The 19,147-nt window shown below is 40.7% G+C and overlaps 1 protein-coding gene across 1 annotated transcript; it reads right to left on the bottom strand.

The window, feature by feature from the left end:
* Positions 1–840: 840 nt before the first annotated feature.
* Positions 841–18,269, bottom strand: emb (embigin). The gene is made up of 10 exons (XM_012878438.3): positions 18,120–18,269; positions 12,539–12,616; positions 12,173–12,250; positions 11,905–12,088; positions 11,151–11,233; positions 10,922–11,058; positions 10,227–10,388; positions 2,406–2,523; positions 1,591–1,624; positions 841–1,505 (listed from the first exon to the last, which is right to left on the bottom strand). Exons 1-10 carry the CDS (start codon positions 18,250–18,252, stop codon positions 1,445–1,447), a joined length of 1,068 nt encoding a protein of 355 aa, XP_012733892.3. The 5' UTR covers positions 18,253–18,269; the 3' UTR covers positions 841–1,444.
* Between the last annotated feature and the right edge of the window lie 878 nt (positions 18,270–19,147).

Genomic DNA, 19,147 nt, shown 5'->3' with positions numbered 1-19,147 from the left:
GAAAACTTTAGATCATTGAGTGTCATAGGAGGACTGAGTCCCCGCCATTACCACGTTGAAGCATGGTGGAGGCAGTATTATGCTGTGGGGATGTTTGCCATCAGCAGGTGGAGGAGGGAATCTAGTAGCAATTAAAGTCAAACTCTTGGACCGAACCGAAAAAATATCCTGAAAACCTGTTGAATAACTTCCAGAACAAGGTAAACTTTGAATATTCATGTATCAAAAGTGTTCAAATTAAGTTTAAATATGAAATATCGCCATTTTTTACACCGATTATGGTATTCCGCGTTTGAATGCTGCCTCCGTTTACGATCGGCCATTTCCAACGTGTGACGTCAGTTCAAGAACACCGAGAATGTGCGAAGCGAACTTGCATAGAAACACACATTGTAGCCTACAACCGGTACGGAGAACAAGGATATATGGATGTTTTCCAGTATCTTCTTTCACACACTAAATCTGCTGATCCACGTCTACTTTGAGCAAGCGCTTTAAAAAAAAAAAAAAAAATCGCCAAACTAAGTCCACAATAAAATGCCTTCAAGGTGCGTAGTTGGTGGCTATAGTGTCAGCAAGTTTTATCGAAATTACTTCCAAACGGCGCACATAATTCACATATAATATAAATTTCTTTACTCTGGTGACTATTTGAATGCATCTGCATTAAAATACATTCAGTCCAAGAGTTAGACTTTAAAGGAAAGATGGATGGGGGGGTAGAGATTGGATATAAGTTCCTATTCCACCAAGACAATTATCTTTCATGCGCTGCCAAACCAGTGAAGCGGCGACTTTAGGAGAAAGGGTGAGATTGCCCAGTCAAAACCAAGAGACGCATTACTTTGTGTAGCTTTAATGTTATTGCTTGCATATACAGTGAAGGCCGAATGTGTTTTCTGAGACGTCTGCATGACAACGACGCACACGTTTCTCCATCACGGACGGCGGCTCATGTGAAGGTTTAAAAACCAACATGTTGGGCACTCCTGCTTTTCAGGTGACAGAAATAAAATCGCTGCTGGCACAGAGAACAGTGAGGCAATTGCTTTTTGAGAGTGTTAAGGCACTGCTCATAAACCACAACTCTAAAGCTGCAAATGTGGGAGGGGAGGGGGGGTTCAAGCTTCAAAGTGAACGAGAGCTTCCGTTCACTGACAGGTTCTGCAAGGGGAACATGTGAAGGCAACCTCCGTTTCAGAAAAGTGCGTTGGAGTGAAAACACAAAGAGCTTCTGTCGGCGTGGTCAAAACAGGAAGTTCGTGTGTGTGAGTCAATGGAAAGTGGGTTAGGTGATGATCGTTGCACTTAGCTGGTGTTAAGGACTAAGATATATACAAAAGAAATAGCTGTTTATATATTGCTGTAAAGCTTATCACATTCAGAATTAAAAGGACAGTTTTTGAGACGCGGTAATTTGTTGGATCCCTGCTTCCGACGTGTTCTAGGCCTTCCGCTGTCTTACTGAGGAACTTTTCTCGCCTCCATTATCTTCAGTCTGTGGCCTGAGGCAAAAACAAACAAAAAAAAAATCAAAATGAAATAACCATAAAACATAAAAATCCTTGGAGAAGGTGTTACGGTACTCACTGTGCGTTCTTTGGCTCAGCATTAGGGCCATTGGCTGTGAAGAACAGCAGTAAATTGTTTACAATCAAACAGGCAGTGTATTTTATTTTATTGGTAGTTAAATATATCCATAAACATTTCTTTTTTTTAATAATATAGCAAGTTTATTAAAAAATGAATTAAAAAAAGAAAAATTTATGTATATTTTACATTAAAAAAGTATAAAAAGCTGAAAAAAACTGAAAAATATTAGAATAAGCCAGTCGTGAATCTGAGTTTATTTAATCAGTTCAAGGGGAACAAATACCAGAAAATATTAGAAAAATTTTTTAACGATTGCCACACTTTTTGGGTGAACCCTGCTGTGTAATGAATCATTTCTGTGTTAATTTGGCCACATGTTCTGGATCTTTATCCTCTTTTAAGGAGCCCATCCTTTTTTTTTTCAAAGCTCCTGGTATTATAAAGAGTCCATGAAGCCATGCGTTCTAACGAGGGTCAAAGGGCTGAAGAGAATCAGTCCCAGAGCATCACAGATCCATACTTAACAGGTTTCCACAAATTCCTCCCTTTGTATCACACCAGACTAAATTAAGTGTTTATTTAAATGTTCAGTATTGGTCTCTTCAAAGCAAAGCACGACGCGCCGTAGTTTAAGTCCCAGTAGGGTTTAGCAGTTGTGGAGGAAGGAAAAAAAAGGCTTTTCATCTCCTAGCTTGTAAGCATTTTCTCCTGTACACACACTTTGTGCAAGCTGTCACATGCCAGTCAGCTCAGCTGCATGCAGATGCATTGAATAAAGCAGCAAAATGAAGAAAATTAACAAGCTTAAGTACCTTCCGCTTCCTTTTTCTTGGAACGACTCCTCTCGTAGATGAGAATTGCAGCGACCAGGATGATAACTTCAATCAGGATGCTAATGAAAGGCTTCAGTGGCTCCATGATGGTGATTACCTTTGGTACGTAGGTAGGTACAGAAAAAAAACAAAAAAAAACAAATATGGGATTCATGTTTTTTTAAACCCTCAGCTAAACTACACATTTGTACAAAGTTATTTCAAACATGCTTCAGATCAGGGGTTCCCAAAGTGGACATGATGTGGGGGGTGGCAAGATGATCCAAATGTTGATCCAAAATTTCTGACTTTACAATGTCAGAGATGTCATTGTTTTGATATAGCAAATGTATGCCTTCAATCATTGAAAAAGATTGATTATTGAAATTGTTCAACTTTTGAATATCAGAAAACATCCAAGTTTTTTTTTTGTTTTTGTAAATAAATTAAAATAATCTCAAAATGTCTGAGTTTTTTGTGGAAATTTACTTCTTTATGGCCAATAATTTATTTCCTTTAATCTACAATGACCGTAATCCGATTTTACATTTTTTGAAAAGTACAAGAATAGAGTCATAATACTAGGTGTACAAGAATAAAGAACATTATGAGAATTCATGCAGTTTGCATAATCGTTTCAAAGTCCTGACACCAATAACAATTTGATACTGATTTGCTAAAAAATATTTAGTATTTCCTTAATTGTGAAATTGATACCAAAATTATATTTACAAGATGCTCAACAGTCCTCATTTCAACGCAGTGGGAAGAGTTTTCATGAAATTACTACTTCTTTCACAAAAATGTATGACTATATTCTCATCATTTCCAAAAAGAAAAATGAACACTGTGGATCTTGTTATCCGTTAAGCTTAATGTTTCTTTATATCCAGTTTAGTAGTAGTAGCAGTAGTAGTAATAATAATAATAATAATAATAATATTAATAATAATAGTAACAACTTTATTTATACAGTGCTTTCAAACAAGGTGCTCAACTGTAGATCATAAAATAGTAAAAAAGAAATAAAACAATAAAATTTAAAAACAGGTAAAAACATTAAAAAAGAGGAAACACCAGTATTAAAACAATATAGTTTGGCATCAAATTAGGCCGTATAAGATGGAGATTGTTCCACAAAGATGAAGCACGAAAGGAGCACACAGACTGCTAAGTTTTTGAGCGGTAATCAAATGCGCTGCTGCTACAGAAAGCTCAATAGAAGCACCAATAATGGTTACATAATTTTGATACTGAAGGATTAAACTGAACGGATAGAAGAAGAACTGATTTTAAAATAAAATTGCTTTACAATTGTTTGCCCCAAGCAGATATCACCAGGAAGAGAAAAAGTAGTTTAACATTTATGTTTGTCTTTCTGTGACAATAAATTAATTTTAGCATTATAACACAAAGACCACAAAAGTAATTTTTATTGTTAGTTAGGAGGATCTCACTGCTAAAGGCAAGTTTTAATTTTTTTAATACTTTACAGGGCATTCCAAAAAAAGGTAAAAAACAAAGCAACTGGACTTGTTTTCCGTAGTTGAAGACGTTTCGCTTCCTCTCCCGGAAGCTTTCTCAATTCAAAAAGTCTGGAGTAATGATGAGTAACAAGCTTTATACCATACCAAACAAAGGCCTGTAATGGCTTAGATAACATGCAAATTCAACCGAAACAGGACCACCCCTTAGTAATGGGCGGTCGTAAAAACCATTAAGCCAGCGGAATGGACCGAAACTGGTCCACTCCTCTGTAACGAGGAGTCGTTAGAGTGTTATTGGCTTGGCTTAAAGGAACAATGTTTTAATCCCCTGAATGAGGGTGAGAGTTAAGTTGACGATTGGCTGGAATTAATCCTATAGCTGTGTTGTAAGTTTTTGAGAGTTGGAACCTAAGGCCTCCTCCTCTGTTTAAGGTTGGTCTTTCTCTCTTGACGTAGATGGCTTCCTTCACACCCCTTTCAAACCATCTGTCTTCTTTGTCCAAAATGTGAACATTTTGGTCCTCAAAAGAGTGTCCTTTGTCCTTTAGGTGTAAGTGGACAGCAGAGTCTTGACCTGAGGAGGTAGCTCTCCTGTGTTGAGCCATGCGTCTGTGGAGAGGTTGTTTGGTTTCTCCAATATAAAGATCAGAACATTCCTCACTGCACTGAACTGCATACACCACTCCGCTCATCTTAGGTTTGGGGGTTTTGTCCTTGGGATGCACCAGCCTCTGTCTGAGGGTCCTGTTTGGTTTGAAATGTACTGGGATTTTATGTTTGGAGAAAATCCTCTTGAGTTTTTCAGAGACTCCAGCAACATATGGGATGACGATGTTTTTGCGTTTATTCTTCTCACCATTATGTTCTGCAGCGGGTCTTTTGGATTTTCTTGCTGATTTGACAAAAGCCCAGTTAGGGTACCCACAGGTTTGGAGGGCATCTCTGATGTGTTTCTGTTCCTTGTGCTTCCCTTCTGTTTTAGTCGGGACATGCTCGGCCCGGTGTTGTAAGGTTCTGATGACGGAAAGTTTGTGCTCCAGTGGGTGGTGTGAGTCAAAAAGAAGATATTGGTCTGTGTGGGTGGGTTTCCTATACACTTCAATGTTGAGGTTTCCATCTCCTTCCAAATTCACCAAACAGTCGAGAAAAGGTAGCTTGTTGTCATTGGCATCCTCTCGAGTAAACTTGATGTTGTTGTCCACCGAGTTGATGTGTCTTGTGAACGCTTCCACTTCTTTTAGCTGGATTTTGACAAAGGTGTCATCCACATATCTAAACCAGTGGCTTGGTGGTGTTCCTCTGAAGGTTCCCAAAGCTCTCTTTTCCATTTTTTCCATGTAAAGATTGGCTACAATAGGTGACACTGGAGATCCCATGGCACAGCCATGCTTCTGTCTGTAAAATTGATCGCTGAACTTGAAATAAGTAGTAGAAAGACAAAGGTCCAGTAGGGTACAGATCTGGTCCGGAGTGAAATTAGTTCTGTTATTAAGGTCACTATCTTGTTGAAGACGTTTCCTGACTGTTTCTACTGCCTCTGATGTAGGTATGCAAGTGAAAAGTGAAGTGACATCGAAAGACACCAGAGTTTCCCCTGGTGCCATCTTTAAGTGTTTGACTTTGTTAGCAAAGTCCTTGGAGTTTTCTATGTGGTGTGGTGTGTTCCCCACCAGGGGGGCTAAAATACTAGCAAGCTGTTTAGCAATGTTATATGTTACTGAATAGGGTGTTTTCACTGACGTCACTGGCCAACTTCCGGTCCGCCATATTGGGTGGCACACTTCCTTATCTCTAGTTGTCTTACATGTATTATCGTATCGCGAATGGATAAGTACGCCAGCACGCTAGAGCGACCAGATAAGGACGTATATCTGAGGAAATGTTCCGTGATCGACCATATGGACCCGTATGCCCTCCACGGTGCCTTGTTTAGCCGTAATCCAGATGATTGGCCAAATGTAGAGCACGGCGACATAGTGCATTACCTGGTGTTCAGTGAAAACCCTCTGCACACTCTTGAGGAAATGAGAGCTTACAAGGATCTAGAGGCTCACAACCAGTTCACATCTGGTTATGTACATCAAGGAAATCGCCATCATACGTGGACGGGTGAGTTTTAATAAGATGGTAAAAATGTAAACAATCCGACGCAAATGTGTTGCAAATGTGTTGCACCGTGCGCGAAGGCGCTTGGCTGCAAGGCCGATCGACGCCGCTCGCGGCTTTAATTATTTAAGCAGAACAATGACCAGTGCAAAATTAAGTTGTATTTACCGTATTGGCGCCGGTAGGAGCTGCAGATCATAAAGCCAGCAAACAGTGGGAACACAGTAACTCGTTCAAAGGTAAGCTGCGTTCAGACGGGCTCTGGCCCATGCTAGTTTAGTAGCTGCTAACCGCCAGTGCTAACAACCACTCGCGCATGTAATGTACTTTTAACTTGCTGCTATGTGTTTCAAACGTTTAGAACACACTCTCATTGACATCGGGATACTGTGGAAAGTTATGTTCGGTCGACTTACAGCCGCGATCCAAGCGAGCCGACGATCTCTTTATCTCTGTAACTCGTTCAAAGGTAAGCTGCGCTCAGCCGGGCTCTGGCTCATGCTAGTTTAGTAGCTGCTAACCGTTAGTGCTAACAACCACTCGCGCATGTAATGTACTTTTAACTTGCTGCTATGTGTTTCAAACGTTTAGAACACACTCTCATTGACATCGGGATACTGTGGAAAGTTATGTTCGGTCGACTTACAGCCGCGATCCAAGCGAGCCGACTCTTTGTTATCGCTAACAGTTGTTCTCCGTGGTTGCGCCTCCAGGCAGGAAAGCGGTGGAAAATTAATCTGTTTCAATGTTTTTCCCATGGCGATCATGTGTTGCGCTGTTACAGCCCACAATACAGCAACGGTTTACCATGGTTGAAATCAAGTTAAGGTGAAATTAATCAAATTAAAACACGGCTGAGAGAGGGAGTACAGTATGCGGTAGTAATAGGCAGTAGAGGCGGCGGAGGCAGTCAACACGGCAGCCGCGGAAAGTAATAAGTCATGACGCCCAAGCCCTATTATTAATATATTCTTCTTACATGTTTTAAATACTTAACAGTTAATTACCTGTGACAAAGTGAGCACCGCAGACTCTGGCGTATTCCAGCTTAACACCGTCCAAATCGGACCTGGATATCCGTGTCAGCCATAGGTGACGGCGTTGTTCAGACAGCTGTTTTTTTTTTTTCACACTGATTCACTATTACGGCTGGTAGGCGATAGAAAGCGTTGATCTCCACCTCCACGGGCCGTGCAACCAACCATTAAACACGTTTTCCCCATTGTTCACTTCCAATACTGCCTAAGGCGTCATACAATGCAGGTCAACGGTGCGAAACGACTGCCACCCAATATGGCGGACGCGCTGAGTAGTCACCTGAGCGTGACGTCAGCTGAAAACCCCCTATTAATGCTGCTGACAATGGGTCTGAGTGGTGTTCCTTCTTTGTGAATTTTTGGGAGTCCATATAAGCATGGAATGTCTTCCCCTGGATATAATCTATAATAAGATGAGCGATTGATTACCTTGTCTTTTTCTAGTTGTTGTAGGTAGTCAGTGATTTTCTTTTTGTAGGAGTTGGTAGGATCCCTTTTCAAAGACTCATATGTATTGGTGTCACTCAGTAGAGTGTGAATTTTGTCCTGGTAGTCTGAAGTGTTGAGGACCACGGTGCATCTTCCTTTGTCTGCTGGTAATATGGTGATGCTTTGGTCCTGGCTAAGCGATGTTATGGCTTTCCTTTCCTGTGGTGTGAGATTAGAAGGAGGTGGTTTGGCGCTAGATAGGGTAGCTGATATTTTCATCCTGAGTTTTTCTGCCTCTGTTTCAGCCAGATTGTTGTTCTTGATGGCCGATTCCGTGGCCGTTATCAGTTCCACAATGGGTATTTCTTGTGGAGAAATGGCAAAATTCAGGCCTTTACTCAGTACCTCCATCTCCGGCTTCGTCAGCGACCTGCTAGAGAGGTTTTTAACCCACTTGTCCTGGACATTGATGTTAGTGGCCTCCTCCTGGGGTATGTTGTTGTCTAGTGTAGGTGCTGCTTTCTGTTGCAGTCTATTGAATTTGGCTTTTTGTCTTTCTTTTGTTTTAAGGTGCTGTGAAAGTTGGACCTTGTCAACAAAGCTGGAAACCTCCCCAAACAAGGTTTCAGGGAGAAAACTCAACAGCTTCTGCCTAGTCTGATCTATTTTGTAAGAGAGGGCTTCAATAGTGAAATGGGTCTGTCTTATCCTCTCACTAAGCAGTTTCGTTCCTAAGAATGTCTTCTGCCCTGTGGCCCTTAATGCTAGAATTCAGTCTTAAGCTGTTGGGGGTGAGGCTTTGCTGTCTACACCTCAAATTAAAACGAAGATGGTTCTTATAATCTGCAAGTTTTCTAAGTAATTTCTCATACTCACGCACTACTCCCAGGGTGTCTTTCCCAAATTGGCGAGCAATATGCTGGTGAAGATTCTCAGTCATCCAGGTCATGGTCATTCCAAAAAAAGGTAAAAAACAAAGCAACTGGACTTGTTTTCCGTAGTTGAAGACGTTTCGCTTCCTCTCCCGGAAGCTTTCTCAATTCAAAAAGTCTGGAGTAATGATGAGTAACAAGCTTTATACCATACCAAACAAAGGCCTGTAATGGCTTAGATAACATGCAAATTCAACCGAAATGGGATCTCCAGTGTCACCTATTGTAGCCAATCTTTACATGGAAGAAATGGAAAAGAGAGCTTTGGGAACCTTCAGAGGAACACCACCAAGCCACTGGTTTAGATATGTGGATGACACCTTTGTCAAAATCCAGCTAAAAGAAGTGGAAGCGTTCACAAGACGCATCAACTCGGTGGACAACAACATCAAGTTTACTCGAGAGGATGCCAATGACAACAAGCTACCTTTTCTCGACTGTTTGGTGAATTTGGAAGGAGATGGAAACCTCAACATTGAAGTGTATAGGAAACCCACCCACACAGACCAATATCTTCTTTTTGACTCACACCACCCACTGGAGCACAAACTTTCCGTCATCAGAACCTTACAACACCGGGCCGAGCATGTCCCGACTAAAACAGAAGGGAAGCACAAGGAACAGAAACACATCAGAGATGCCCTCCAAACCTGTGGGTACCCTAACTGGGCTTTTGTCAAATCAGCAAGAAAATCCAAAAGACCCGCTGCAGAACATAATGGTGAGAAGAATAAATGCAAAAACATCGTCATCCCATATGTTGCTGGAGTCTCTGAAAAACTCAAGAGGATTTTCTCCAAACATAAAATCCCAGTACATTTCAAACCAAACAGGACCCTCAGACAGAGGCTGGTGCATCCCAAGGACAAAACCCCCAAACCTAAGATGAGCGGAGTGGTGTATGCAGTTCAGTGCAGTGAGGAATGTTCTGATCTTTATATTGGAGAAACCAAACAACCTCTCCACAGACGCATGGCTCAACACAGGAGAGCTACCTCCTCAGGTCAAGACTCTGCTGTCCACTTACACCTAAAGGACAAAGGACACTCTTTTGAGGACCAAAATGTTCACATTTTGGACAAAGAAGACAGATGGTTTGAAAGGGGTGTGAAGGAAGCCATCTACGTCAAGAGAGAAAGACCAACCTTAAACAGAGGAGGAGGCCTTAGGTTCCAACTCTCAAAAACTTACAACACAGCTATAGGATTAATTCCAGCCAATCGTCAACTTAACTCTCACCCTCATTCAGGGGATTAAAACATTGTTCCTTTAAGCCAAGCCAATAACACTCTAACGACTCCTCGTTACAGAGGAGTGGACCAGTTTCGGTCCATTCCGCTGGCTTAATGGTTTTTACGACCGCCCATTACTAAGGGGTGGTCCTGTTTCGGTTGAATTTGCATGTTATCTAAGCCATTACAGGCCTTTGTTTGGTATGGTATAAAGCTTGTTACTCATCATTACTCCAGACTTTTTGAATTGAGAAAGCTTCCGGGAGAGGAAGCGAAACGTCTTCAACTACGGAAAACAAGTCCAGTTGCTTTGTTTTTTACCTTTTTTTGGAATGACCATGACCTGGATGACTGAGAATCTTCACCAGCACTTTACAGGGCAGTACAGGGCAGTATCGAAACCCTGTTGAGCTGTGCTCTGCTCAAACTAATGACTCAACCATATCAAGCACAGCTCAGTTATGTAAGTAGATAAAAGCTGAAAGGTTTAAACAATAATGCCTAACCTAAAAGTTTCAAATAATGATAATAATAAAATGAACACAAAATTATTCTGTCAAATGCAGCTCAGTGTTTGCGTGGCTCCTTTGAATCTGACCTTCAGCTCCACGTGGGTCATGCTGGTGCTGATGTTGTACACGGCGCCGCAGTGATACAGGCCGGAGTCGGCTTCGCTCACGTTCTTCACCTTCAGCTTGGTCTTCCAGCCGTCGTTGATGGTCAGATAGCGGTGAGGATCTGTGGCCGCGGATATCTCCTCCTGCGGGACGACAGCATTCCTCAGCTTTGGTTGTGGGTTTGGGAGGAAAGAACTTAATCAAAGGATTTACATGGCTGTGAACGCAAGGTCGGCTCTGGCCACTCTGAGCAATTTACATAGAGAAAGATGTTATTAAGAGGCACTGAAGACCTAAAGAGAAGTTTAAAATTCAAAATCAGTATCCTTTAAAACCCAATACTGTGCATCACAATGTATTTCGAAGCAAAAAAAATAAGTAGATTGAAAACTTAAAACCAGAGGTTATAATGTTTATTGGGGTTGTTTGATGCTTGATGCACATGAATAGAAATAGGAATATCTGTCTGTAAATACTTCCAAATGAGAATTCAGTTAAAGTGATCATCTAAATATGAAGTTCCAGAATAACACTGAAATATGCCTGCCACAGTCTAGTTGTTAAAAGTTTAATATGACTTTAACTTTATCCAACTGCAGAGAAAAATTTTACTATAAGGCAAAGAGTGTAAGCTCAAAGATACCCTGTGGCACTAAATCTGTGGGAGATCACTCACCCTGTCAGTCCCGTTGAACTTATACCAGGTCCAAGTGTTGGGTTTTGGTTTTTTCTCATCCATCTTACATATCAGCACCACAATGTCGCCCACGTAGGAGACGATGGGCTTATCTCTGATCTCGCCCATCTGTGGAGCTGTAAGACGGAGCAGACGTGGCGTTGTTGATCATAATGGATCTGATTTGGACTGAACACCAAAGATGAGATGGGTGTTGAATGTGCTGTACCTCCCAAAATAAAATACATTTCGAATTCGTTTCCAAACACACACGTGTAATTTCCAAGGTTTTCCTCACTCGCAATGCTGAACCTGAGAAACAGAGAGAGAGAGAGAGAGAAAAGACATTTTAAAAACATAAAATATAATGCAGCTACATTAATCTAAGATGTTATTACCAAACTTTAAATTGGAGATAACAGGAAAGAAACTAGAGAAAGCTGTCAGATCTCATTTAAAGCTGCAGTAGTCACTTTTGTAGTAATGTCATTTTCTTCTCCATATTTTTAAAAATCTGTCACCATGTCATGATTGTATGATATAAGACAGATAATCTGTAAAAAAGAGCCGGCTCCATTTCCGCTGCCATTTGCAGAAATACACCGCTCCCGTTCAGAAACAACCAATCAGAGCCAGGAGCAACGTCTGGCTCTGATTGGTTGCCAGCAGTGTCGATCACTCATGTGTAACGCGCTGCTCACAGCTTCTCTCCCGCACAGCGCTGCCGTTATTCAAGCTCAAGATGGTCTGTGGGCTGCAGCTGTGTGGAGAAAGAACCTGCTTTACAGGAAAACTGCCAAATTCTGGAGTGGTACCTGCTCAGAAAACAGGTAAACAGTGGAGCAGCAGGGCTCCACTTTAATCTGATGCCAGCTTTGAGTTTTGTAGAGATCTCTTCTCTAAAACCAATGGATTTTTTTTTTCGTCCGTTGACATTTCTTCAGAAAAGGTCGCCTAAAAGCACGCATAAAAGAATCACTTACACTTTTGTGAGGTTGTACTGCTGCTCCTTGAGGTTCACTGTGACCCGGCTGTCCTGAACTTCTGCTCCGTCTTTCCTCCAGTAACCGGTGATGCTGGGCTGTTTGTTCTGACTCCCCGTCCAGACGCACTCCAGTGACAGATTGACAGGATTCAGCAGCTCGACATTCTTAAATGTGGTGTCACCTGAGTGAAGCCAAGCATGAAAATATGTGAACGGAATATAAAATGTAGTCATTATGTATTTATATGCACTGTTAAGATTGTCACCTTTGAGGACGAAGCTCCTGGTGTCCGTCGGCTGTGGGGCGATGGAAACCAAAGTCTGCGTCGTTTGATCCACAGATTCTGTCAGTAGAATCAATCAAGTTATTTTGAAAATGTGCAGCTTAACCAACCAATAGTACTGGTGATAACACGGGTCTCAAGTCAAAACGTTGGTTAGACTTGTTTCTGTTCTAAATAGGCTCAGGCCTGCTAAATTTGGTAACTTCTAGATCTGTGGTAGTTACAGGATCAGTGTAGTGCATCTTTCTTACTGTCAAAACATGTAAAAAATATTAATAATCATCATCTTAATGTGTCGGAATATAAAATTTGGCCATTATGTAATTATATAAATTATGAGATTTTCACCTTGGAGGACGACGCTCCTGGTGTCCGTCGGCTGGGAGGCGATGGAAACCAAAGGCTGCGTTGTTGGATCCACAGATTCTGTCAGCAGAATCAATCAAGTTATTCCGGAAATGTGCAGCTTAACCAACTAATAGTAATAATAAACGGAACTTAAGTCAAATCGTTAGTTAGACTTGGTCTGTTTGTTGCTATGTTTCTGTTGTAAATAGGCTCAAGATTGCTAAATTTGGAAACTTCTAGATCTGTGGTAGTTACAGGATCAATGGAAGCAACCTGCTTTTTTTTTTTACATATGTTTTTGAGTGTAGTGCATCTTTCTTACTGTCAAAACACATAAAAATATTATTAATAATCATCTTAATGTGTCACGTCAACTTTGTGACCTCGCCTGCCAGATGAATTCTCGCGGTATTTGTGCGTCCACAAACACACGTGATGTGTAGAACATAAAGCGATGCACATCATCAATCTGGGTTGCCAGGTTACCAACTTTGTACGTTCCCATGAAATTCGTCCTTTGTGTTTAGTCCACCCCTTTTAGAAGGCAGTGGGCTTCCCCTCTACGGTGCAGAGCATTCTTGCTCAGGGACCCAGAGTGGCAGTTTGTGGGATTCAAACCAGGGAACTTGCAGCCATCCCATGACGCAAGACCATCACGCAACAAAATATCATCAAGAATATTTTAACCCTCATTGTTAAGCGAAATACCAGTACTGGTGCCCTTTTCCAGCATGGTTTACCATGTCCAAAATGATTGAAATTTAATCTGTCGCCGTCACTATTATTGGTCTATTTAACTCAAAGAAAAAAAAAAACGCACAAAAAAACAAAAACAAGCATTTTCTGAATGTCCTGAGGAATGTCTGCCATTGCTGTGGAGGAATGTGGGAACACTCTTCTTTGCAGCTCTGCTTGAGTTCATTTAGTTTTGCAGACGTTTCTCCAGAGCTCTCTTAATGTTATTTATGGTCTTGTTCTAGATCATTTATCCTCTTTCTCATTTATTCCGTTGTAAACTTGCTGCTGTGTTTAGGATCTTTGTTCTGCCGTTCACTCTGTTTCACAAGGCGGAGAGGATTCTGTGGTGAGTGACTGTGAGGTGCTAAGGATCTAAAGCTTTAAGAGGCCCAAATTATCACCCCTCCACCACCGTGCTTTTTTGTGCTACTATGTTTAAAGTGAAAAACAAAGCAACTGGACTTGTTTTCCGTAGTTGAAGACGTTTCGCTTCCTCTCCAGGAAGCTTTCTCAATTCAAAAAGTCTGGAGTAATGTGGAGTACCAAGCTTTATACTACTGCCTAACAAAGGCCTTGTAATGGCTTAGATAACATGCTAATTGAACCGAAACAGGTCCACCCCTTAGTAATGGAGAGAAACCAAACAGCCTCTCCACAGACGTATGGCTCAACACAGGAGAGCTACCTCCTCAGGTCAAGACTCTGCTGTCCACCTACACCTTAAGGACAAAGGACACTCTTTTGAGGACCAAAATGTTCCCATTTTGGACAAAGAAGACAGATGGTTTGAAAGGGGTGTGAAGGAAGCCATCTACGTTAAGAGAGAAAAAACAACTTTGAACAGAGGAGGAGGCCTTAGGTTCCAACTCTTAAAAACTTATAATACAGCTATAGGGTTAATTCCGGCCAATCATCACCTTTACTCTCACCCTCATTCAGGTGATCAAAACATCGTTCCTTTAAGACAGGCCAATAACGACCTTAACGACTCCTCGTTACAGAGGAGTGGACCAGTTTTGGTTTAATCTGCTGGCTTAATGTCTTTAACGACCGCCCATTACCAAGGTCCACCTGTTTCGGTTGAATTTACATGTTATCTAAGCCATTACAAGGCATTTGTTTGGACAGTAGTATAAAGCTTGATACTGCACATTACTCCAGACTTTTTGAATTGAGAAAGCTTCCTGGAGAGGAAGCGAAACGTCTTCTACTACGGAAAACAAGTCCAGTTGTTTTGTTTTTTACTTTTTTTTGGAATGACAATGACCTGGATGACTGAGAATCTTCACCAGCATACTATGTTTAAATGTATCACAGCCGAGCATGTCTACTTTGACTTTGTGACTGCTGTTTTTTTTGTAAGTAGCGCTCTGTAGCACCAACCTGAAGGTAAAAGTCTAAACAGTTTGTGTGCAGGATGTGTGGGGTCTGCAGATATGTTAGCTGCCTGTTTTCCTGGCCCAAGATCTTTACAGGTCCGGGATGGAGGGAGGGAGGGTCAGCCCTCTCTGCAGACCTAATTGTTTGTTGTAGTCTGGACTTGTCCTGTTTTGTGGATGAGCCAAAGTGATGGATGTGCAGAAAGCAGACAGTATAATGCACCTTGTGGATCCTTCAAATGTGACTTTGCTTACCTAACCTGTGCTGCCCTTATATCCAGAGAGAAGAGCCTTTCTCTTTGCAACCCTTTCTAAAAAGCCATACTTCGTTTACTCTTTTTCTAACCATGCTGTCCTGAACTTTAGTATTTAACACGCTGAGGTCTGCCAAATTCTCCGGGATTATTTGTAATTTCCATAAGCATTGTGTTGTCTGCTTTTTGAATGGATCTGCTGAGGTGTTCACTCCTGTAAAGGTCAGCAACTGCTGTAAAGGTTTTCTACTTTGGATGAATCTCACAGCCGTATGGAGGCTTCAGAGAATTTGGGCTCAGTTTTTCTCACTTGGCTTTTCCATTCTGCTCTAACTTTTTTATTTAATGAACTAAAAAGTGGTAAAAGGCAGGTTATGTTTAGAATTTTCTTACATGTAAATTGACATAATTGTAAGAGGGTTTTATTTAATTTTTGCCATGATCGTAGATTCAGTTTCAGGCAATCTCCATGCCGCCCTGAAGATCCAAATATTTAACATTTTAAGTGTTGCAAGCTGAGAGATTTATGTTACAAATAAAATACAGTTTTTCCACTCCGCTGCAGCTTGTGTTGTGAGTCGTGGGCGGGTGTATATTTTTGCTTATCGAATATCTTCCCAGTGGATCAACAGATTAAATAAAACTGAGAGAAGATACAAAACTTTGGGCCACTGACACAGTTTTTGTTGTCAGCGCAAAATAACAGTGACTTCTAAGCAAAACATGGCATAAAGCTTTATTTTAGGGTAGCAAGATTAAAAATTACAATTGTATAACCCTGTGATTAGCCGAAAAGGAAATTGTACAGTTGACTCTTAGCTTTTCTTCAGACACGTACACTGCAAAAAGGGAACTGAAAATAATCAATTTTCCTTGAAATGAGTGTATTTGTCCTTTATTTAAGCAGGTAAATAAGATTATCTGCCAATGAAATAAGATTTTTGCCCTTGAAATAGGAACAACACATCTCCTCCATTTGAATTGCAGTATATCTAATTACTTTATTTTACTTCATTTCAAAATACACATTCCATTGGCAGATAATCTTCTTTACCTGCTCAAATCAAGGACAATTAAACTCATATCAAGAAAATGTCATTTATTTTTAGTTATGTTTTTGCAGTGTATTTCTTCCCTGGTTAGTTTGGTTGACAATTAATGGTTTGAGATCATCCAACAAACTTTAAAGTCAGGCACAGATCACCACAGTAAACACTGAAGACAGTTTTAAAATGATGATTTAATTAAATAAAAGGAAAAATGCAATCCAAAGCAACCTGGCCCCTATCTGAAAAAGTAAGAATTACCCCCTAAACAGAATAAATGGTTGTGTCGCCATTGGCAGCAACAACTGCTGTCAAGCATCTGCAATAATGTCAACCCACTCTTTGCTGAGTTATTTTAATTTAACCACATTGGAGTGCTTTAAAGCATTAACAGTCGCTTTAAGGTCATGTCACATTATCTTTATTATATTTAAGTCCAGACTCTGACTGGGCCACTCCTAAACCTTTTATTTAACTCCTTCCCCAGATATTTAGCCGATGTGCTTCAGATCAGTGCCCTGCTTTATAACCAAAGTGCGCTTAAACCAGAGATCTTCTGTTAAAGAGCCACATTGTGGTTACATTGTGTGAATCAGCAAAGGTAATCTTAGACCATCACACTACCCAACCACCGTGTTTGACTGGTGGTAATATTATATTCTTTTTTTTTTTTTTTTAAATGGGGCGCAAATCGTCAGTCCCCAGAATACTTCCCCAGATGTCCAGGGTGTCTTTCTTCTGCTCCATGGAGGCCATTTCTGCCTATAACTGCATTTTTGGAAAATGGTTCTCGCTGTTTGTTGGAGTCCCGCTACCAGAAAAAGGGCCATGTAACCCTTTCAGGACTGATAGATGTTAATTACTTAATTTATCATTCCTTAAGATGCAGAAATTATGTTTGTTTTTTATATATATTCTAGCCTTTGTCTTCATTTTGGTCAGCAGTGTTTTATGGTCTTGGACCTCTTGATGCCACGACGTTGACTGAGGCAAGTGAGGACTGGGGGTTTTTCTTCTGAGACCTCCTGGATGAGTTGCTGGTTTGCTTTTGGAGTAATTATAGCAGGCGACGTTGCACATTTTTCTGTATTTGTGGATAATGGCTCTCTCTTTGTATGACTGGAGTCCAAAAAACCTTAGAAATGGTGTAACCATTTTCTGACCGGTATATGTTAATGAATTTGTTTCTCATCTGTTCTTGAGTTTCTTTAGCTCCAGACATGATGTGTTGCTCCTTCAGAGCTTTTAGCCTACTTCATATCGTCAGACAGGTTCCGTTTCAGTAACTTCCTAAATGTACCGTTCTGCCACCTGTTTAAAGCTAAATGCACTGCAAAAAAGGAACTAAAAATAAGTTTGATTTTCTTTAAATGAGTGTATTTGTCTTTGATTTGAGCAGCTAAATACGATGATTTGCCAATGGAATAAGATTTTTGCACCTAAAATAGGAACAACTTATCTCCATCATCTTATTTCAAGTGCAGGTTGTCTAATTATCTTATTTCAGGGGTCAGTAAACTCATTCCATTGGCCGATCATCTTGTTTAGCTGCTCAAATCAAGGACAAATACGTTCATTTCAAGAAATAATTACTTATTGCTTGTTCTGTTTTTGCAGTGGGGACTCCTCACACGTTCAGAGAAGACAAAGATGGTGGCTCGTCGAACTGGACTCAGCTTTTTTTTAAAAAGATCAATAAACACTTGTATTTCCTCTGCTTATATTTGTCTGATGTTAAAAGTTTAAACAATCTGAAACATTAAGTGTGACAGAACTTTTTCACAGCACTGTGTAGTCCAAACAAATTTGACACTATTTTTTTTCTTTTAACAATCTCAGTTTACACACTGTTTGCTTATCTTCCTGTAAATAAAAATACTTGATTCTGTTTGAAATCAAGTACTTTAGTGGCTCCTTTTGGAATTTAACCTTCCTTAGAGGTCAAGAACACTTCTTTTTTTCTTTTGGACATTTAAACACTGAGAAATAAGGACGTCAATCTCAAAACCTAAAACTTGAAGAGGAGAGGCGTATTCAACGTGAAAACCGTGCTACAGTTTCCCTCCAAGGTTACAGGAACATTCAGTAATAAACTGAAGAAGAGCCGCAGAGTTGCCTCGCACCCTCACGGAAACAGTGAAAATTAAACCAAAACGTGATTTACTTGAGCTGACGGTTCTGCAGGGCGCCAGAATCAGGAGGATGAGGACGGGGAGCTGCCTCCATGCGGCTGTCATGGTTGTTCTTTCCTCTGTCCTCTGTGTGAGACGGTCTCTCCGTCTGTGTGGCTGCTGCATCGTCTCGCCTCCCCTCGCCTCCCGCCCCTCCTCCCCTGGATGCACGGTGACGCAGCAGTGAGATCACCCTGCATCCCGTGTGTTGGCAGAAGGCTCCATCCATTATTCAGTCTAACAGTCTTGGTACCGTGACGCTGCACTGCGGTGTGTTTTGGCTCGCAGCTCTGTTGGAGGAAAGGCATTGCTGACACTAGCGCACTCCACTTCCTTGGGTAAAGTGTTGCTGCTTGCGTACGCCGATAAAAAACCGTTACATCAGTGTGTTGCTGAACTCTGCTGGAGTCCTCCTGTCGCGTTATCTGAGAGGATCTGGCAGGAACAAGTAACACGACCTGCCTCCCTTTGTGGGGAGCACAAGAAGAGGGAACTGTTCTGTCTTATAAAAGAAAACTAAATAAATGAGGCATTATGTTGATCTAAAGAAAATAAGCACTTTAGGCTGCAAGAAACCTGTTTTTAGGAAAATATCTCTTTAAATCTGGTGTACTCATCCTTTTTTAAAGAAAAACAAGTTGTTTAGTTTAAAAAAAAAATTGCTTCTTCAAGGATGGGCAAGAGAATTAACACTAATGCCAAAACATTTTTTTTTATTATTTACAAAGTTCCTTTATGATTTCTCTAGTTCTATTTGTAGTGTTTTTCAGTACTATTTTGCCTTCAGTTTGGCTGTTTTGATTAAATTAATATATTCAGTAATAAAACAAAGGACTATGTGGTAGAGGACACTTGATGATACATATATTTATATACTTTTCTGTACACAACACAGCTCAAATTAATCTGTTGTTAGGAAAGAAAGCCTCTTTTTCTTCTTCTGTGGTCCCAAATATATTCAACATATACTGTGTTCAGCAATACCAGAACGTATTTTAAACTCCAAGGTTAGAACTGCATG

The sequence above is a fragment of the Fundulus heteroclitus genome, chromosome 12 (genome assembly GCF_011125445.2).
Source record: "Fundulus heteroclitus isolate FHET01 chromosome 12, MU-UCD_Fhet_4.1, whole genome shotgun sequence".
Lineage (NCBI taxonomy): Eukaryota > Metazoa > Chordata > Actinopteri > Cyprinodontiformes > Fundulidae > Fundulus > Fundulus heteroclitus.
Note: the sequence above shows the minus strand (reverse complement) of the source record. Positions and strands in the feature narration are given on the sequence as shown.

Coding starts and splice junctions, on each gene's coding strand:
- emb (XM_012878438.3), bottom strand. CDS start 18,252: ATGCAGCAGCCACACAGACGGAGAGACCGTCTCACACAGAGGACAGAG. Junction 12,251..12,538: donor CAGGAGCGTCGTCCTCCAAG/GTGAAAATCTCA, acceptor TTCTACTGACAG/AATCTGTGGATCAAACGACG. Junction 11,059..11,150: donor AATGTATTTTATTTTGGGAG/GTACAGCACATT, acceptor TCCGTCTTACAG/CTCCACAGATGGGCGAGATC.